Below are 22,325 nucleotides of genomic sequence, written 5' to 3' on the forward strand. Positions count from 1 at the left end.
ATTTAATGTAATAAGTGGACAGTAATCTTTGGAGGTTAATTTGTTTAAAACCTATGTAAGGTCGGGGTCCCATATGCCCTGTTAGGAGCAAGGACCATTATAATCTATTACAATTTAAAGTTGAGCTAACACATAAATTTTAATTCTCTCTTAAATGAAGATGTATTTCAGTAGATGTGATGCCAAGATGCCTAAAAATAATATTCTTCTAAAGAAGTATAGTAAGCTCTCTAGCCAAAAAAATATTTTTCCAAATAATCTCTTTAAAATTAAAGCCTCACCTTATAGATATATAAAAATGAGAAATTTGGCTGTGTAACCCACCCTTTTCTGTTGCCATATAATCAGTTTTCTTGGCTTTGGAGTGATCAACTCCATTTATCACAGGACCAGTGGGTGTGGTGAAAAACGTAAGTTTAGCTATTGCCCTTCAGAGTATTAACTAGGGCCTGAACATAGATTCTGCCTCAAAGCACAGGGACTATTTTATCTTTCTTTTGGTCTTCATTCATTCATTTATTCATTCATTCATTGTTTTTTAGCCAAATACCATCCCAAGAACCCTGAGAGCAATCAGATAGACCTCAGTTCAAATCCCAGCTGCCATAGCTTTGACCATGGCCCTGTGTTTCTCTGGGTCTCAGTTTCCTCTACTCTTAGCTGAGGCTAATAATTACCTTCTTGCAGACTTGTAGGAAGGATCCGAGATGAACTGTATGCCTCTCCGTTTATATCGTGCCCTCTGAAGTTGGGGAAGTTCTAAGAGGCGTGCCCTTCACCACCAGCTGTGAAGGGCACTTTCCTTCACTATGTGATGGGACCCCATACTCACTCTTACAAAGGCCACAGAGGCACAGAACCCAGCCTCTCACATCAATAGCGAGGCTTCTTGACTTGAGCCCACTTTCAGCCACCCAGGAAGTACAATGTTAGATAGAACAGATGTAGAGATGGGAGCTTCGCCATTCATATCCATCACTGTAAAGCTCAGCAGCCGTTGTGAATGATATATAAGATCTATGGCCAGCATCCTGCTTTCTTTCTAGGCGACTCCACAGGCACAATGGAAATCAGAGAATCTGGCTGGAATTGAACCACACAGAACAGAGTTTTATTTTTTCCATTTTTGTTTCATGACTAGATTAAGTGCTGTTGCTTGAAAGGATAAAGGAATCAAGTTTTAGTTTTCATTTTTATCATTGCAAATACATTTATATTTTTCTATTTTACAAATGCAAAGAGCAAGCAAGCCACTTTCAATAATTTATTTTAAAATCAATGCTAATGAGGTTATGTCTCGTCAGTGGCCGAGTTTTACAATAAAGTCTGATTTATTTAGAAAAGATCTTTGGTGTAGCTTCCCATCTAATGGTGGTGGGAAGGAGGTGGAATAGCAGGCACGGTGACCCTCCAACTTCGGATCCAATTTGTAATTCACAGCGGAGATCTGACCCAATTTACATTGATTAGAATTGGGAGGAAGAGACATCTGCGCACAGACAGCAGAGGTAGAATAAATGCTTTCTGCAAAAGTGCCTAAGCACAGCAGATTATTGGGCTTTGTGACTGAGTTGTTTGATATCAGCAAAAGAGCTGCTCTCTGTCCAAATTATTGGGTATCTCTAAAATGAAGGACGTACCAACTCTTCTTTTAAGAGTTATTTTCAATCCTGTGAAATTGGTCCTATGTCAAAAGGGAAAAGTATCATAGCAGAGTAAGGAAGGAAGTGTAATAAGAAGACAATGTGCAAAGAATTATGTTTAACATGGTTTATTTCATCATGCTGTATTTCTGATATTTGATTTCCCTTTCCCAATATCCCACATCTTTATTCCTCAGGGTGGGGTGGAAGGAGCTCTATAGGTGGTAAGTAGGAAATTCTCTGCTGCTTGGCCATACATGGAGATAAGACAAGTTGAGTCAAAGTATCTTGTGAGGTAAAAAAAAATGCATACATACATATAATGTATACACACACACACACACACACACACACACACACACACACACACACACACTTAGTTTTACCTTGGTAACAGGTGACTCATTCCCCCAGAGTATGAATCCCTTAGTTTTTGTTTTTGTAGTGAACCTATAACATTTTGTATGTAGAATCAATTATTTCTTTAATGCTCTATATAGTGTTCTAACATATTTTTATGCTGTTTCTTTTTACTTAGGAGCTTAGAGTTAACTTCCCCCAGTCTGACATATTAGAATTCAAATTGCCCTATAAACTTCATAGTTTTTTTAAAAGTTGGGGGACTGTCCCCAAGCCATCTCCTCAAAAGTTCCATTCAGTGGCATAACTAACTATGGGGAAGCAAGACAAGTGCCCTAAGACCCAGGAAGAGAAAGGAAAGGCAATGTGGCCAGAAGAAACTGAGTATTCAGCCCTCAAATTGTTGTTGGTTATGCCATGTTCACTGTGTGTGTGTGTGTGTGTGTGTGTGTGTGTGTGTGTGTGTGTGTGTGTGTGTAGAGGGTAATGGTGATGAAAAAGAAAAGCAAGTGTGTGTTTGCCCAATTTCCATGTTATCAGGTAGTATAAACTCTGAAATGAAATGGGTTCAGGAGGATAAGAAACATAGGCCAATCATGTTGTGACTTTGACCATGGAAAGATTTGACTGGAGTTAGACAATAGCCCTGACTTTGACCCCACTGTGTACCTGCAGCAATTAATTAAAAGACCATTCCAACTGCCCTCAGGAGCTTACACTCTAATGAACAAGGCAGGCTGAATGACACCAGCGAAAGGATAACTACAAGCCCCAAGTACTAGGAACACAAAATTATGTACGTGACTGGCTTCTGCTACAGCTGAACAAAGCTAGACACACTAAGGACTAATTAATCATGGAGGGTTTAAACATATGCCCAGCTTCACACACACACACACACACACACACACACACACACACACACACAGAAACTCTGAGCAGTTACATGGAGATAAAACACTTTGAAGAGAATTCTAGAAGGGGAGAAGAAATAGGGTTTGAGGAAAAGTATTAGGATTTTGTGTTAGGTGCCTAAATAATCCAGTGGATTGGAAGCTGCATGCGGGCAGGGACCCTTGCCAGTCTTGTCCATTGCTGCATCTCCGGTTCCTAGGGCAGCACCTCGTATGTATAATAGTAAGCACTTTAAAACGTGTGTAAATGAATGAACAGGGAGGGAAGGAGGAGAAGACCAGTTTGAAGTTGAGAGATGATTGTTTAAAAAAAGAACATGGTAATTATTTCCTTAAAGAAGACAGTGTGATGAATTCAGGAAGCAGTATAAAGAACACAGACGATTGACCACTAATTGCTAATGCTGATCACGTTTATTTCCTCAGATGAAGATGGTCTAGAAGCAGATGAGAGCGGCACTCAACAAAGAGGAGGTATGACAGCTTCATACAGATACCGGCGCTGGTTAGGACGTGGGGGCTTGCAACTGCAGAAAGCACCTTCCTTACACTACAGAACTCACTGATTAAAAGGGTACCGGTGTGTCGACCTCAAAAGCCCCGACTAAGATGACTGGATAGGGAAATACCTTAACTTTAAAAGCAGCCACCTATTCACTTTAATTAATGTTCCCAGAACAGCTAAGATTTATCCTAGAGAGGGTGGAAAGCCAAACCAGATATTTATTTTTTTTCCTATCAGTATTTCTGAAAATCAGTACTGGGGAAATAGAATTGCCTCATCTCTAAGAGATCAGAGGATGGAGAATGGAAAGAATGAAAACGTCTCCTCTCTGAGAGGCCCGGAGATTGCAAGTTCAGAGGGGAATGGAAATGTGTCAGATCTGAAAAGTGAGCGTGGGGTGAAGGATAGAATTGCTTGGCAATGCTGACTTTTGATGGCCCGCTTGATTCCAGGCACATTTGGAAATGAATATGTAACAGGTTTGTTGAATGCAAAATTACATCTTATTCATCCCAGACTGTTAACCATGCTTCAGGCTGTTAGTGAGCCCATCCTTTTTAAGGTCAGGTGCCCCTCTAAGCCTCCTTAAGTGGACCAAGGACCTATTCTGTTGTCATCAGTCTGTAAAGGAATGCGTGTTGGAAGGGCCACCTCAACGACATCCGTTCCATCAGCAGAGCCTGAGTTGTGGCTGGTTTAGATCATGGCTGGTTTTTTCTTAGAGATTCTATGAAAGTCTTAAGCCTAGGAGTTCTTTCCTTCTTCCCCTCCCTGCTCCCTTTTCCCATTCTCCTCTCTCTTCCTTTCCTTGTGCCTTTTCTTCTCTTCTTTAGCCACTCAGCAAAGCCCCTCTCCTTGATTCATTCTCTATGGGAAGCGAATATGTAACAGGTTTAGTGAAGGACCCAACTTCATAAATGCTCAGCTTCTCTGAGGGGAGAGAAAAGACAGGGAAAAGTCACGTGCCAAAGCAGGAGAGAGAGAGAAAGAACGGAGGGGAGAATGAAGCAGGAGTGTTAGTGCAGCTTCAAGGAAGGACCTCATGTGATTAATTCCCTCTGAAACCCATTTTCTATTGTTTTCTACTTGTTGTATGGACTTCCAACAGAAAACCTGTTTCCTGACCAACACATGTCCCACATAAGTCTTTTCTCAGCTAACTTCCATTACCAGTGCAGGAAAGAAACACTTCATGTGGATAGCTTGGGTGGAATAACTGGACACTTCCTATGGCCAACTTTACATGAAACTCCATTCAAGAAGCAGAAATCTGGCAAAAGTCTAAAATTCAGTTTCAGACTCCTCCCTCATCTCATTTCCTCCTTCCGCCCCTCTTTCTAAGGTTATATCTGGGGAGTGAGTGGAGTTTTGTTTCTTAACTGTTCCAGCAGCTTTAATTCAAGTAGGTTTAAAAAAAAAAAAACCTTTTGTTCCTCATGCTTCTACTCCCAAAATAGGTTCTGTTAAAGTGTAGTGAGCTCTAAATATGTTTCTATGGTTTATACTTCCAACCAGTTATAATGATTGGTGATTCAGTGATTAAAAAACAGAGGAGGACTTTCTCTCTCTCTGCAGGATCTGAGGCAGGAATTGTTATTATTTGTGTTTATTTATTTATTTATTAAATTGATATAGTGCCTGTTCTCCAAAATGCCAACAAATATGTAACATCCAAATGTCATCACTTAGCATTATAACAATAAAATATAGAGGTCCGAGGGAAGGGTAGGCAGGCCCAGTGAAGGGATAGAAAAGGCAGGGAGCTCTAGAATAATGTGATTCTTATGTAATAGGCAAGCTACACAGGTTTGGCTCACTTAGTTCTTCTCAGGGGTCACATGCCTTTTGAAGGGGAAAAAAGTCTTTTTTTCCTAAAAGACGCTATGGCTAGCAGGGTTACCGTTAAAATGCACTCACTTTTCTCCACCATTCCAGGGATCCTGTTCCCAGAGCGCTTTCCCCTGATGGAACTGCTAACATTTTTAAAGCCCAACTAGATCGTATCAGAAGAGGGGGGAAAAAAAGGAATTCAGTTTTTCCTTATTGGGTGTTAATGACCCTGTAAGATGTAATTTCTTTTATTTTATTCTGTTACCTAGAAAATCTATCACAGCCTTGTAGTATTGATTGTTCAATCTATAAAGAGCTTGGTTTACAGCATGACAGTTAGTAACAGGGTTATTTTAATGAGTGACTCTTCAACACCTCAGATTTTCACTAAATTCCAACCCATCACCCTAACAGTCTAAACACTAAGTGTCTTCCGGTGATGAGAGCTTGCTTATCTCCCTTCCCTATTATGAGAAGTCAATGTTCAAGTAGCCAAAAATAAAACTCATTCTGTGCTGTTTATATGAAAACTACTGACCATTTGCTCGGGGATGCCATGTCAAATAAAGAGCTGGAGGCACACATCACCCTCAGATGCATCAAATCTCTGACCAAGGAAGATCTTGAAACAGTTTATTTTCGCTCTGAAATTGTATGCAAACTCAGTCAAAGAGGAGCCCATGTTCAGTAGTTTCTGCAGCACAGAGAAATGGTGACTGACGAGCATCCATCTCTGAGGCACTCTTTCACTTCAGTGCCCACCAATGGAGTGAGCTATTTCCACACACACACACATACCAAAAAAAAAAAATGGAGAGAGCCACAGAGGTATTTGCAGCTCATACTTTTTGAAATGTATTTCCCAAGACCAAACATGAGTTGATCATCAGCCAGCTACAATTTGAGTCCAATAAAAGGAGCAAAGAAGATGAAAAATCTAGATCTGTGAGTGTTCCCACTTCAAGAACATAGTTATAACTTTAAGGACTATAATAATTTCAAAACTCAAGATTAAAGAGCTGGGAAAACAAGCAAATGGTGTTGTTCAGTTGCTCTTCCTGTTCTGGTGTCATAGTCAATGAGCTTGACAAACTTTTTCATGGGTTTCCTCTGAATTAGTTAATAAGTTATCAGACTGTGTCTGCTTTAATGGACTGAACGTGATGGCCGTTTCTGGGCTGGCCTTGAGAACAATTCAAGTCCCTTTCAATGGGCCAACTGCTTTGGCCTTCTTTGGCCAAGTCTCACCAACCCAGGCTCTAGCAAGGACTGGCTTTATCTGTCTTCTTGTTCTCTTTTCCATAATTTGTGAAGTAGCCGTACTCAATGCCAGGCCTTGTTGGCACTGTCCTTTTGCTCATCAAGAAAATGTAAACAACATGCTGACCTGCCTGTAGTCATTTTTCCTTGGTCACAGCTTAAAATCTGGAACTACCACATGTCCCACAAAAAGCCCAAGGTGACGTAGAAACCCTAGAAGGAACAGTCAGGTTCTGTTGTCCCTCAAGAAGGGAAGAGGCAGAAAGGTGTCCTGATCCTTTCACCTTAGAACTCTCCACATCATTGAGGCTCATTTTCAAATATTGACTGTCAACAGTAGCACCAGCTTGGCCTCAGTTACACGAGAAATTATTATCACTGGCTGTAAAGAAGTTGGTGTGGAATGACAAATGGTTTGCAATAAATACCTAGAAAAGAGAGAGAAACAATATCTTTTTAACTTGGTCTATGGCTATTGTCTCTATGACATTGTGTTTGCTTGGAGCTTAGCTTCTCTTACTTGAGATAAAGAAAATAAGATGAGGCCTGTTTTTTTGTTATTGTTGTTGTTGTTTTTCCTCTAGGAAAAGTCCTTCTCAGCTCTGCTAGCAATTTAAATGCTGTGATCATACCCATTAGCTTCTCTATCATTGTAATTGTTGTTAATTGTTATAACTGTTTTAGTTATTAGTGGTGTCATTATTGCTGTAGCTCCTCTGTCTGTTTTATGCTGAATATATTAGTGCTTTGCTTTTGAATTACCGGGCTTTATTTAGTGCAAGTTATGTTTTTTGGAGAGACATTGAGAAATGCTGGCATTAAGCTTTATTCTTTTGTTTTTCATTCCAAATGGACAGACTGGAAAAAAAAATAATTAGATGGAATAATATCCTCAAAATGAGAGTGAGGATGTTTTGAATTAATTAAATGGTCAGAATGCTACGCCATTTCTGATCTCAGGCTGCTGCCAGAGCAGTGTAAAACTAAAGGAACCCGGCTCCAGCCCACAGAGGCAATCCTCTCTTGAGCTCCCATTCCTCACTGATTTAAAGACATCAAACTCTCTTCCAGCATCACTTGTTATAAGATGAGTTGGTCAAGTTTAGGGAGAAGCTGGACCGGCCTGGCAGACTTTCCAGCCTTCAAGCTCTTCCTGGGGCCAAGTTCAGAACTAAAGCCCTCCTCAGCCTTACCTCTCCTCTTCTTTAAGGTCTTTAAAGAACACCCATTCTCAGTCAGGCTTTTATTATATAACTAAAGCTTCAGGAAGCCTTCCCTGACCTCAGGCTAGTTTAGATTTCCTGTCATATACAGCACCGTCAACATCTCCTTTGCAGACATATTGTAATCATAAATAAATAAATATTTGTGTGACTGTTTCACGGTGCCTCCCCCACTAGATGGTAGCCCTGAGGGCAGGGACCGTGTGTGGCCAGTGCAGGATTCCCAACATCTAGGACAGTCCCTGGCACTGAACAGGACTGAATGCAGCGAAGTTGTCTACACACTTACACAGAAATGCAAACCATACATATCTTAAACAGGCAGTCTGCAACACGGAGTCCAATCCTGTCCAGTTAAGGCGTTCCTCCTTTCTGATTTCCTTAATACCAGCATACCTCTGTCTGGGTAGCAAGTCCAGCCTTTCCCCCATTTTTAGCCCTTCATTCTGCTTATTTTTCAGTGCTTTATTTGTTGTGGTTCTGATGATTCCAGCTCTCGGGCAAGGCCAGGGGTCTGCAAACTGTGGCTCGCGAGCCACATGAGGCTCTTTGGGTACATTCCGTCTCAAAAGTTTGCCGACCCCTGGAAGTGCCAATCCTGTGTCCCCTTACAATAATTTAAAAATTATTCAAGAGCCATAAATAGATGTTTACAAATAAGGAAAATTTAAAGTAATATTATAAATGAAACTATGATAGTTTTATTTTCATTTTCAATTTTACTTCTGAGCCACATGTACGTACCCAAAGAGCTGCATGTGGCTCACGAGCCGCAGTTTGCCGACCCCTGGTAGCTCTTCCGTCTCAAAAGTTTGCCGACCCCTGGGCTAGGCTGAACTATCTCCTGGATTCCTAAGTTCCATCTTCTTTTGCCCTTCAGCTTATGAAGAACTGAAGGCACTTTCTATCTTTATCTTTTCTCAGATGGGTTTAGATTTCCTCTTAGCGTCTTGCTTTCTCTGTGGTCTATTTTGCTTTCAGAATAGATCTTTCTCCAGGTGTTCTCCCCCAGGCGCCTTATATACCCAATAGCAAATCACCATTTACATATATACCCAAAAGGTACTCATAATCTTAGTCGCTATCCAATACCCAGGCACGTGGGGAGCAGTACCCCGCAGTGACCATCTGCTAGGCCAAAGCAAGCCGAGACAACTTTGTCAGTCTTACCATTTGGATATATGAAGTTATGTTTTTAAAATCTATTTCTAGAAAATGATTGTCTCTACCATATATAAATCCATGAAGAATACAGATGTCAATGTACCTTCCTTTCCTAAAGTTAGTCAGATTCTTGGGGTGGTTAATCAACTCATTACAGCTGAAAATGCATTAATATATCCTTTGAGAAAACTACTTTCACTTTTCAGGGACTGACAGTTCTCTATTATTTCATGCACCGATACCCAAAAAATATATATGCCTTGTCTTTTCAAGAGTTAGCATTTTTATCGCAATGTGTTTTTCTTCCAAAAATATTCTTAACTCTGCGGCAGAATGTTTCCAGCATAGTTATCTTGTTTGCTGCCCTCTGTTGTCTGCGTATACAAACCACTTTTTGTGTGAAGTAAACAAGCCTGAGTTTCCATATGGTTAATATTTTTACTTCTGTTTGCATTATCTAAGTCTTAACTAAATAGCTCTGCCCTTCCTCTGTTTTTGTGCACTTTCAGATTCCCACTAAAGTTCTTTTCCAGAAACATATGGGGATTTTGATCCCCTTTGCCTTTATTATTTGAATTGCTTGTAAGTTAGGAACAAGTGAAAAAAAGAAATGTATTAATAGCTAGGGCTTCTGTCCATCCCCCCACACACACACAGACACACACACACATAGCCCACTTTACCCCCATCAATTCCCATGCTCAGCGGCTAACACCATCATTCCTCACAGGAGGATCAAGGCAAATGAAGGGAAAGGTGGAAACTGGTAAAATAGGGTCCCTGAAAATCACTTGAATTTTAATTAGAACCCAGGACTCCTGAACTGCCATCAATAGGAATTTCATCTTTGGTAGGTGCTTTGTTTACAGTCTCATATACAGCATCCCAGGGAACAGGTCACACTGCCACGTTATCCCTGGTCTAGTGGGCATTAGCTCTCCTGCCATTCAAATCCCCAGATCCTCTCCCACTTTCTACTCTAGTGTTTAACCTTTCCGGGTAGAAGATCAATACAAATTCTTCATTGTTAAGAATCGATGACTGTCCTGTGGCATCACTGCCATCTAGTCTTGCTGAGAAGCCCAGTAAATCTCTCCACTGCTTCTAAAGCTTGGTTTGTCGTCTTGAGTTGCTTTCATTTTTAATGCAGATCACTTTGGTTTCTGTTCCCCTGGGGGCTTGCAGATAAATCTTGGCAGACATGTTCAGGGTCTACAAATGAGATGCTGGAAAAGGGCCAGCCCACCCAGAATTTAGTTGTAATGGATGAGACACCCCCTTGGTTCCACTTAAAGATCAGGCTATTCGTTTCCGTATTTATTGGTGATTACCTCATATAGTACCTGGGTGGGAAGTGCCCAGGATGAAGTTTCTGTGTAACAGAGGAGGCCAATATGTGAGACTGTGACTTAGCCTCTCTTGTAAATGGGAAGTCGGAGACTTATCCCATTCCTTCAAAGGCTTAATGAAGAGAAGCACTGGATGGTTTAGATGCCCTGGATCAAAAGTCTAGCAGGAAATCTCTTCGTGCTGCTTACTTACAAACCAAGTGAAAAATTACCTGCCTGATTTTCTTTTATTAATAAATGAATAGATTTATCATATTATTGAATAGCATCTGACTAAGGGTGATCTGTAAATATTTAATGTTAGTTAATGATTTCCTTCTCCCACAGTCCTTTGCTCATGCTGAGTGTCTGGCTGTATCTCATGTCGACCCCCCTGAATCTTAGGTTTCCTAGGGGCAATAACAGAACTCTGGTTTCCCTTTGTGGCAAAAATGTGGGCTTGTCTTTTTCACCTTGATTTCTCCTCTCTTTGATCAGTGGACTATGCCAGTTATTACCAGGGCCTATGGGATTGCCACGGTGACCAGCCAGATGAACTATCCTTCCAACGGGGTGACCTCATCCGCATTCTGAGCAAGGTAAGGACATAGAGTGTGAGGCCTGGATCAAAAGTCGATTTTTTCGCTCTGGATGATATAGTTACCATAACCGAATTATTTTGTGTCATATACTTCTCTTGGGTGTATTACATGGCTTCCTCACATCTAAATTCCCATTGGTTTATAATTGTTAGGGAAAATTTTAATCGTAAACTCCGACCCAGCAGCCAATTTTCAAACTTAAAATACAAAAGAAGAGACATAATACTAAAACTATGCTAATCAAAATTTGATCTCTTTAGGGTCTGTGGTGCTTAAAGGTCATCACTATGTGCATAATTTATTACCATATGATATTTTTAAAAACATTCTGGCTAGGTCAGCTGCCTTCTTGTTTCATTTATAGATAAATAAGACTGTAATATAATTATGTATGTGAGGAAGAGTCAGAGCTAGCTAGCTCAATTGCTTTGAGCAAGTGCTGATAAGGCCAAGATAGTAAATCCAACCCCACGAGAGCCAGCTAACTTGACTCTCTTTCTCAGTCACAGAGTTAACCTCTAGCCCCAGCTAATCATCTCACAAATAGTATTGTTGATCATAAAAGAATTGGGCAAAAAAAAAAAAAGGGGGGGGGTAGCTTATTATAGATCCATCACCAATGTGAAGAAGACTCAAAACTTATGGGCTACCGAGGAATCAGTAGCATCATCTCTGTAAAGAAAGACTACATATTCTATGGGCGGGCTAAGGAAATAAGTTCTGCCCCTGAAAAACCTTATTTTAAAGTTCTCTATCTGTGAGGTCAATCAATTACTACAAACACATTTTTGAAAGAGGCACAATTTGCTGCTTAATTGATGAGTATGTGGATTCCATAAAAGAAAACTGAAAAGCCACTGGGTCATTAACCCATCATTTGCCGTTTCCCTTTATCCTGTGAACATTACTACCTTGGCTAAGGGTTTGTCTCAGTTGAAATACCATAAACTCTTCAGGAAACAGACCAGGGCTGAACCCAAGGTACCTTCCAGTGTTTCCAACCAACCCCCTCCAAATGAGAACCAAATTCAGACCTAACCCTTTTCAAGAGAGGAGAAGGCCTACAAGTGCCCTGCTGAGTGAGAGCACCATCTTCTAGTGATTTCCTCCAGAGGTCTGGTTCAGCACCACCCTCGTGCCATTCCGGTGCAGCTTCAATACGCCAGGAATAAATTGGAAGCAAAGAAGGGAGTGGACATTGGCCTGATTGGTATTTCAAATGCCTGAAAGCAAGGTTTGCCGTGTAATAGAATTTGTGTACATTACCACGCTGGCATTACAGGGGTAATCGAGTTATCCACTCAGGTGTGACCAGGCCTCTGTTTGCCCAGAGCCTGCAGGTGAACAAATTAACTGTTTACATTGTCTGAGGTGCCTGCAGCAGGAGCTGGGGAGAACAGAGCCAGGCTGTCTGCTGGCCTTCTCTCTCCATCTTGATTATTTTGTTTGTTTTGCATGTCTTTTGCCTTTGTTAATGGCTTCTCACTGGGGGTCCCTTTCCTCCATTTAAAAGGGGTTGTGCGGTGACTTGCCCTGCAGTACAAAGCTGTCTGCAGTTACCACGGCTGTTGGATTTTTAAGAGATACCAAAGAACATGGGGAGCCTGTTTTGTTTTTCTTTTTAACCTATCCCCCTTCCTTTCCTCCATTACTAAAAAGCTACTATATCAGAGTTTAATTCAGTGAGAATACCTGCTGCCATAGTTCTATTGGGCTTCGAAGGTCATGAGTCCATTTCATCCCTTATCATTGTAGTAGCACATTTATTCCCCCAAAAGCCACACCTGATGCCTCCCTTCTCCATGTTGCTAATCCCTGCAAGTCAGAGGAGGAAATGGGAGGCTTTGAAGTTCATCTGAAGTTTCCCCATAAACCTTCATTCCAGCTAACGTTGGCTTAGGGAGCCTTCTAGACTGGGTTTACCTTTATTATATTACCTAACTCAATAAGAATGCTTGGACAGGAAGGAACCTTAAAAGGCCACCCAATCCATTCCCTTGCCTCTAAGAAACCCAAATTAACCCATTTAGACAGATAGAAAAGGAGATTCCACTACCACATTCAACTGTCTGTCTATCCAGACTTAGGTGACTTCTAATCTCTGGAACTTCCTCTCATATGCATGTGAAATTCATCCCACTTTGGCCCCAGCTGGCTTCCTTTGTTGGAGCCAGTTACACTCTTCTGCCTGCCCCCCACACCTAGATGAATAAAACTGTCCCAAGTCAAGGTTAATCCAGAAAAAGTATCTAGAAATCTCCATTTTACTTTTCTCTCTGTCATTAGAACCTTTGTCAGGCAAGAAAGGCCTGCTGTTTAGGAACCTGGAGAAGTCTCTTTCCCTGAGAAATGCCAGGCAGGCCACAGCTGGGTGTCACTCAGCTTACCTGGACCAGTTTCCTTACCTGTGAAATGAGGGAGTTGTATTGGATGACCTCTAAGGTTCCTTCCGCTTCAAAGATTCCCATTCTAAACATGGTGAGGCTGATGCTGCAAAATTGCTGAAGAAATTCCACACAAAAATGTGTTTTAGCTTTTAGTATTTATCCAGATTGAATGAAAAAAAAAATCCAACTATGAGTTCTTTTGTTTTTGACCCTCATAAATGCATCTGATTTCCTCTTCTCTCATCGTATGATAAAAGACATATTTTGAAATGGGGGGGTGGGGAAGGGCAGGTGCAGATAATACCGAATGGATGCTGGGTGGGAGAGTGGAGTGAGAGTGGGGAGTTAATAGCTTTATTCTTGGGCTCCTGCTGCCCCCTGCTGTTTCTGAGTAGTTGCCCAAGTATGATCCAACCTTGAGTTCTAGAATCCCAGGCCCAGGGGTCTCTGTTAGGGCCTAGGGTCTTTGGGCAGGAAACATCCCCAAATGAGAGCTATTTATCTTTTTTTTTTTTTAATTTTGTTTCCAAATAGGATGAGTAGCTGCGCAAGAAAGATGTACCCCGTAGGTAACCAAATGCTCATCACCTGTCCTCTTCTTAGGAAAGCAAGTTGGTAACAGATGGGTTATTTATGAGACCCTGTGCAAAGCCACTTAATCTTGCTAATCCTCAGTCTCCTCATCTGTAAAAATTGGGCTAATTTCTATCCATAGGGTGTTGTGATGCCTACATTAGAGAATTTGTGTAAAGAAGGAAATGGTAACTATTATTATATTCCCCTCTTTTCCACTAACAAACTCTTTGGGTCAATATTGGGTACATACTAGCACAGTTCAATAAATTGTTGGTGAGTTGAGAGAGAAAAAAAGGTAGTCTGTCCTGCCAAGACCTCTTCATAGAGATGCTCAAAAGATTCTCACTTAGAAATAGACAAAAGTGAAGAGGCCTACATGAAAATCTACCATGCCTTTCCTGGTCGGAGAGATTTCATCACCGACAAAACAGATGGATTGCTCAAACTTCTCCTTTGAAGAGAGGCCAGAGCCATGTATCCAAGCTCCGAAACAGTGACCAATGGCACAGTCAGCGGGACTCCCGCTGACCCCACCCCCCCCACGTCCATACATTCCTCGGCCCCATGCCGTTTCATGCCCACTTCATTCACAGAGTTCCAATTTGGGTCTTAAAATATATTAAAGGGAGATTTTAATAACGAAGCAGATCTGTGCACCCAGGAGACGTTGATGTTCCCGCATTCCTTTTGGGCGCAGATTATTTCTGAACAGCTTTATCTGGTGCAGGAACTGAGCTCCACTTCCGCCCCGGTGCGGTGCGGGGGGACGCAGCTCAGGCCACAGCGGGGTGTTTAGCGCTCTTCAGTGGCGCCAGATTGTGGCGCTTGTGCAGGGCTCCTCATACGTAACCGATGGCTCCTGAGAGCCTGCCTCTCTCGTAAATTACTTCCCACGATGCCTGCGACCACCGCAGAATTCAAGTTTGAATAGAGCAGGAAAAAGGTGTTTGAAAGGCCTGTTCACTGAGCTGCATTTTAATTTCCTTTTCAATCTTGTCCCAATTAATTTCGCAGAATTAATCTCACAGAAGCAACTCGGCAGCATTGAGGCTGCGGTTTTAGTGTGGCGGTCGCTCTGCCTGAACATGAAATAGGAGCTAATATAAAAATCCATCTGCTGTGTTTGAAATACATGCCGGCTGCTGCTCAGTCCTGTCTGACATTCCAAACATCAACAGCGGGGAAAAGTGATTTGGGGGTTAGTGGCCATCAGTACTTGGCAGGGGTTCAACAACAGGTGTACTCCAAAAACCCGTTCAGCCTGGGCAGCAGGCATGACAGGGCCGGTGCTGAATCACCCTCCACGCAGCGCGGCGCCCTGGCGTGGCTTCTTTCATCTGAGGCTCCTAAGGCCCTTCTGTGGACCAGCACTGCGACCCGCATCTATTGTAAGGGGGAGAAAGGGAGGTTTGGAGCCTCTGGATAAGACGAGTCACAAGCCCCAGCTTTCTGAGAAGTAACTCTATCTTCCTGGCTCCAAGGTCTCTCACTAGGGACCCTTTTTTCTAAATAATAAAAGTGCTTGTTCGGCTATGCGAGATAAGTTTAAAATGCCCATTTAAAAATTAAGCCTCCTGTTCCGGAAGTCGTTTATAGTGGTAACATGAGCTGTCCAGCAGATAAGCGTGAATTACAGAGAGAGAGAGAGAGAGAGAGAGAGACTCTTTCTCAATTGACTAGAAAGGACAGGAGGTCCCTGAATGAGATCTTGCATTTAAGGTAAACTGAGTCAGCAGTAGCCTCCATCTCTTGGGCTTACATTGTGTGCCTCATGAGTTGGCTTTAGGCCTCCTCCAAGGGTTGTCCAGCTATATATTCACATGGAAATCAGCCTTGGAGCAACAAGTTGGGCACCACTTAAAGCTTATTTATACCTGCATGGCGGCTTCGCTGGGGTGGGAAGAGATTCTGTGGCCCAAACACACCAGGCTTTGGTTGTCTTCTCTGCTGGTGCAGTTGATGTGGAAACAGGGAACCTTACAGGTAAGGTCAAGTTTAACATCAAACATATGATGCTGTGAGATGGCCATGGGCTTTCTGTGGATGAGGATGGACCAACTTTGTCACGCTGAGTGACATTTAGCTTCTAGCACTGGGTTGGAGCTACTGAAACTCAGGCCTGATCCTAGCTCCAAACCCAGCTCCTAGTTATCTGAATACAGCAGGCCTGTTCCCAGCACACCTGGACTATGTTAATGTAACCCTGTGTCTGTGATAATGGGATTTTGAAAGCCCAGGGCTCTCCACCTATTCCCTCAAAGGACCACTTAAGGAATGTAGACCTTTCTCCTCCCTTGACCCCAACCCCTCCAAAGGAGATTTGTATGTTGTAAAAATTATCTGAATGCAGCAATACCTCCTCTTTTAAGTGTGCTTAGTTGAATGTGACAAGAACCCTCATAAAAAACAGATAAGTTAATTCCTTCAATTGCTTTAAATGAAGGGCTCTTTTTTTTTTTTTTTTTGGTTTTTAATTTCAGGGCTCTGAGGGAAAGGAGGTGTTTGGTGACATCTAGTGTCCATTTAGGACTTCCTCAGGCACCATTGCCCTCTGCTTGGCTGACTGGGGGATGGGCAGGGTTATTTGGGAGGTAATCGTGGGTAGTAAGTAGGGAGAATATAGGCCTGGGGCGCAGGCTGCCCAAACCGTGTGATGAAACTGATCAATGCCTGTCAAAGAGCTATTATTCACCTCTGACCTAACCAAAGAGGGTGGGTAACGGGGGTACCATTGGAAAATATCTTTCTTATTTATGATGATATGAAAGAGAAGCAGAAACTGTCCCCACCACCCCATTTCATGTTAACAAGCAGGTCAACACTGTGCTGTGATGACGAAGATGATGATGATGATGGTGTTTTCTCTCATTAATAACCCCTATGGGAGGCTATAGAGTTAGGAGGATGGGAATGGGATTTGGGGTCAGCTGGAAGGCAACGGTCATACACCGGTCAAATTCAGTAGAAGCCATTCCTTTCCCCCAGACAGGAACCAATCGTCTAGAACAAACCCTGGCAGCCTCATTCCTTCCAGGTAATTTTTATAAATGAGGGGACACCCATTCTAAGAGAGGACAAAAGGGAGAGGGTGTGTGTGTGTGTGTGTGTGTGTGTGTGTGTGTGTGTGCATATGCATGCATATAAACCTGCTAACAAGAGGCCAAACTACATATCAACCGTATCCCTCCAAACCCTGGCCATTTATTATAAAACCCATTTTTTAAAAAAAGATAATGAAATTGGCACTTTCCACTTTAATCTCCTTACTCCTAAATGTTGTCCTGGACAGGACCTTTCACTTTCTACACACACACACACACACACACACACACACACACACACACACACACACACCCTGTCAGTCAGGTGGAAAGTCCCGGATCAGATTATTAACTATTCGGCCCAGACAGAAATGTTTACCTAGAACCATGTAAGCCATGGCAGGTTTAGGTTAATGCTCAGATTCTCCCGACGCTTTACAAACTCCAGGGTAAAAAATTCCAGCCATTTATTTTGCAGTGAATTTATAACAAGTGCTGTTAAAGTCTTCGTCTTTTGACAGAGGTAATAATAAATTCACTGTTAAAGACGGTAGTTTAATTCCTTATACCTCCAATACTGCACAGAATAAACCATATTCATCACTGAGTAATTTTTTACCACATAAATCTTTAAAACTAACCGGTGAAGGCTGTTGAGACTGAAATATTGTGAATTTATTAGATATGCCCATGTAGTATTGGATTCAGAGGTTTCCATTCGAATATATTATGGGGAAAATTTGTGTCTTTAACTGTGACATTCCCTCCATTTCCCACTGCCAGTATTATAACAAGCAGCTCCTCCAGAGTCAACTGCACGTTTATTAGACAGAGATTTAGTAATAAACTCCTCACTAATCTGCCAAAGAGGCTGCATGACATTTCGGTGAGATGCTCTATTTAAAAGGAGTTGCAAAAGCTTTGTTTCTGTGTAATTATTTTCTCAAAAGGATCTCAGCCTCCCCAAACCTCTGTCTGCCAGTGTTTCTTGGTAGTATATAGATCCAGCTCTCCAACCAAACTAGAACAATATTGAAGCAAATTATAACCTCATTGCAAACATACAGGGCAGTAACTTCTATACAGTTTATAGGATTAGCAATGAGGGGCTTGGGGTAATTGGTGAGAACACAGAAAGGCTGGAATTAGAAGACATTGCCAGACGTATAGTGTTTAAGGCTAATAAAAAGATTATATTGATTCTCAAACTAGAAATAATAGACAATGGTTTCAGAAAGCTTGCTATTTAAAAACTTTCATATGACACATTAACAATACAATTAAATTCTCAGATTGAGCAAAAATCCTTTTACTCTACCTTATTAATTTTGAGGGAAAAATCTGTGCCTGTTAGATGAGAAGATTCTGAACTTTTCTCATGATTTGCCAGTGAAGTGACATTGAAACTAACCAATTGATCCTATCAGATTGTAATGCCCTCTCCAGTTTCATTAAGGAAACATTAATATTGCTAGAATGAAAAATATGTTTTTCTTTTAGATGCGGAAATGTGCATGATATTTTTAGCAAACAGCTTCAGCGGCTTCTCTGTACCCACTAATATTCTGTATTTGGAAAGAGACCCAGATCCTAAAAACTTCCAAGGAGCAGTGTGAACTTTAAGATTTTTTTAAATAAAATAAAATAGGCTTCTAACTATTAAACAAAGGAGAAAAATCTCCTGGCAGTTCAAGACTGCAGCCCATCAGAATAATTGTTAAAAGACAGACTCGGCTAGAAAGATAACCATAACACCAGCAATTAATATCCAGCATTTCACATTACAGTCAAGAGGATGTGTTTTTCTTTGTGATGTGGCTCATAAGCTAAGAGTGTTGGGAGCCAGACTCTGAGCTCTGTCTTCTTTTTGTGCATGAGGATTAAGGAAGGGAAAAAAAAAAAAAAACAGTGACAACAATCCTGCTCCATCTGTAAATGAACAAACATCTTGATTTAATAGCTATTTGCTTTGTAAAACTGAGGAATGAAACAAAAATTACTGGATGCCTAAGTAACACTTTAATTCTGAATTCATTTACGCTGTAGCTATGTAGTTGTCACAAACCATAATGCAGTATTTAATTAAAATAACAGAAGTGCATCTAGATATGTCCTGGGGTAGCTATCACCAAATTATAGTCTATGCCATCCGTATTTTATTTATGAAATGGTAGATTCTAAGGTGCAAGTAGGCTGATACAAAAGTGTAAACATTTTAAACCTGCATTTTTAGAAAGGCTCCTTTTTTCTTTTTTTTTTTTTTTCTGCTGTGTCTTTAAATTTTTTTCCTCCTATCGTTTAGGGGTTTTGTTTTTTGTTTTGTGTGTGTGTGTGTGTGTGTGTGTGTGTGTGTGTGTGTGTGTTTTAGTGGGATTGTTTTGATGTCGATAAATATCTCTCTTTCTAACTCCTGCTTTTCAACTATTGACCTCCTGAGTCAATAGCTGTGAAATCCCCCCCCTTCCCCACCCCTACCCCTACCCCCACTCTGTTGTCATGGAAAGGCTTGTGAGGTTTCACAGGAGCCACAGCAAGCATGGCACATCTTAGGGAACTTGGACGTGGATTCCAAGAGGGTAGGAAAAAAACAAACCCTTTTCAGCCTTGGCGTGTTTGTTCCCATGCAACCTTCCTCGCACCTTTTTTTCCACCTATAAATACCTGCTACAGTTTACACGCTTGCTTGCTCTACTTTGTGGATGTTCACATGCAGACATACTGCTCCTTTTCATAAACGCATAGCATCTATCTTACACGCACCCACCATCTATCTCCTCGTTCACATCGGCTGTCCCATCCACCTCCTTGTCTGCAGAATTATGTTCAGCAAGGTCCCGATTTATAGGAAATAAATAATGAAAATGGAATGGACTGGGAAAGATAATCGAAACATTCAAATTGTTATTTTTCACTGTACTTTCCACAAACAGAGCATCTATAAACACCTAGCAAAGGTGTTGGCTGATTCCTAAAAAGCAATGCCTTATAGAACATTCTGACAGAGTGGGTCTCTACCTTGTATCCTTCCTGTTCTGCTTCTCTTGCTTTTTGATGCTCTAAGATCTTGCCATTTTTAAAGGACAAATGATGCCGTGTTATTTTCATTCTTTCTGCTTCTTACTTATCCTGTCTGTAATGACAAGTTTTGGTCACCGCTGATCCTCTATAAGATAACTCTAAGAATTATGAAACAGAAACAATAATTGCAATCACCTTTTTAAAGAAAATAGCCCTTGCAATTACTGTATAAAGATCTTCTGATAATAGTATCATTGGATCACAGCCCGATCCCATAGCAAGGGTCTTTTGGAGAAAGGGTTTTCTAATACACACTTGTAATTATTTTAGCCCCTTTCACAGGTCACATAGAAAGTTAATTTCAATCGCTGCTAATTTCCGCCCAACGAGAGTGCGGTACTTTAAACCACCCAAAATAATTGGATTCAAAACAAATTTAGGAAATTGGGTGTGTTAGAAAGCAAATAAAAATATCCTTTTGGTAAGGAGGAGGGTGAAAGTAGTAAAAATGGCCCTTTTTTCTCCCTTCTTTCCCCTTCACAACTTTGCCATTAAAGTTGCACCTACAGCTAGAAGTTTGTCCGTGAAAAATGGTCATTTTGTTTCTCTGCTCAAAGAATGTTATTAAAATGCTAATTTAAAAGAAAAAGGAGTTAAATATCTAGCGATGGTGCATTCTAATTGCAACCATAATGAGCTCTCTAAATGTGCGTGCCCCTGACACACACAGAGCATAAACAGCAGTAAACAGATCATTAGTACCCGCGTTCATTTATTCTGGCGACCTTACCATGACCCCACCGAGGGTAGGGTGAAAAGCAGGTGGATCTGGCTGTGACACCCCCTAGAGGGATCCAGGAAATGAAGCTATAAGCGGTTGTCATGGAAACGCCTATGTGTGCAGATGATGTAACACACCGACAGGCTGTAGGGCTCCGCAACTGGGACGTTGCCTTTCCCTCGCCGGAACAATCTTGAGGATTAAATTATTCATTTCTTTAATTCACAAAGCAAAAGGAATCCTAATTTTCTTGGTGATGTCCTGCTCTCTGCCATTTGTCTAAGGTCTGTTACATGGTGACTTGTCATCCCCCTCTTTCTCCGAAACCTACCCCAGCTTCCTATAGTCTAACCCAAAACACGGAATCTGGCAAAATCAAGTGGGGGAAAGGCAGTGGAAATCTGACATTCAACATCTGTACTTAGAGAAAAAAAAATCTAAGATTTTAAGCTAAAATAAACAATATAGACAGTGTCTTTTTCTGATGAGGGTGTGTTGGCCTGAGACTAAATGTGTACCTGTCCTAAAGGAGATGGCTTTGTTTGGAGCAGGGCAGGGTCAGGCCCATACCTGATGCAGAGAGCGTAGAGAGGCACCAGTCCCAAATAAACACATCACCCTACCCAAGGTGCAGGAAGAAGAGATAAGAGAAAACAAGCATCTGCTCACCCCCTCCCATGTGCAATTGAGGGAATTGAGATTAATAAAAAATAATTCTTTGGAGAATGATTCCACTCCATCCTACCCTGTTTTGCACCAAACAACCTCAATAACCTTACGGCAAGAGTAGAATAACTTTTCTTTTTTTAAAGGAAGCAGAAAAGACCATCTCTGGAAATTATTTTAAAATAAAAAATATCCCAGCCTGCGCCTCCCCACCACCTCCCTCCCCATTGCACTTTAGATGAACCTGTGATATTGTAGCAATGGCCCTTGAAGTGCAGTGGGGAGGTGATTTAGGAGAATATTAAAGGCAATGTGGAGATTCAAGGCGCCTCTCTCAGGGAGATCTGGAGAAATACGCGGCACAGATGGGCCGAGCAGATTAAACATTTCCGTCACATTGTTTCCAAATTGTGTTGTGGTGCCTGAGGCTGGTACTGCGGTCAGAGCAAAACAGAGCGGTGCAGAGCTGCGAGCTGCACAGTTTATGGAATACATATTAATACGCTGGTCTCACATGGTATCACAATTCTATCAGCTCCAAAATGGTGCTGTCTCTATTATTCCTGAATTCTGCACTTGGCACCTTGTTTTCTCCCATCTGCAAAGTGTTTACCTTCCCTCTATCCTTTCTCTCTTCATTAGACAAAGTTCAAGTGGTGTGTTTCTTTCTCGTTTCTCTTTCCTTACAGCCCTGTTCCATCCTCCCTCTTCCCTTCACAGCTTATGATTTGCCTGTCGTGCACACTCTGAGTTTTGCCATTAAACTTCCATCACCAACAATGTCCAGCTCGTTGCACAGGTGCTGCATACCTCCCTGGCCTTGACTTGATCATCCACTCACCTCCAGTTCAGGACATTGGCTTCAGACATGAGGCTAAATGTTCCCTTGCACTTGAATGCTGTCAGACCCTCCATCTAGCTCACACATTACGCTTCTCCTTGGAACACTCAACTCTTAGCTGGGGAGCGAGTTTGTAGAACTGTCTCCATGTGCCCCCAGCTGCTTTCACTGACCACCTGGCCTTTC

At 41.7% G+C, this 22,325-nt stretch overlaps 1 protein-coding gene across 1 annotated transcript in view; it reads left to right on the forward strand.

Moving 5' to 3' along the window:
• SKAP1 (src kinase associated phosphoprotein 1) overlaps positions 1 to 22,325 on the forward strand; it is a 304,650-nt gene that overhangs the window by 271,758 nt on the left and 10,567 nt on the right. The window contains exons 10-11 of the mRNA XM_019638609.1: positions 3,344 to 3,391; positions 10,726 to 10,826. Coding sequence (XP_019494154.1) covers positions 3,344 to 3,391; positions 10,726 to 10,826 — 149 coding nt within the window. The remainder of the gene's footprint in view (positions 1 to 3,343; positions 3,392 to 10,725; positions 10,827 to 22,325) is intronic.

This window comes from Hipposideros armiger, unplaced genomic scaffold (genome assembly GCF_001890085.2).
Source record: "Hipposideros armiger isolate ML-2016 unplaced genomic scaffold, ASM189008v1 scaffold_40, whole genome shotgun sequence".
NCBI classification, from domain to species: Eukaryota; Metazoa; Chordata; class Mammalia; order Chiroptera; family Hipposideridae; genus Hipposideros; species Hipposideros armiger.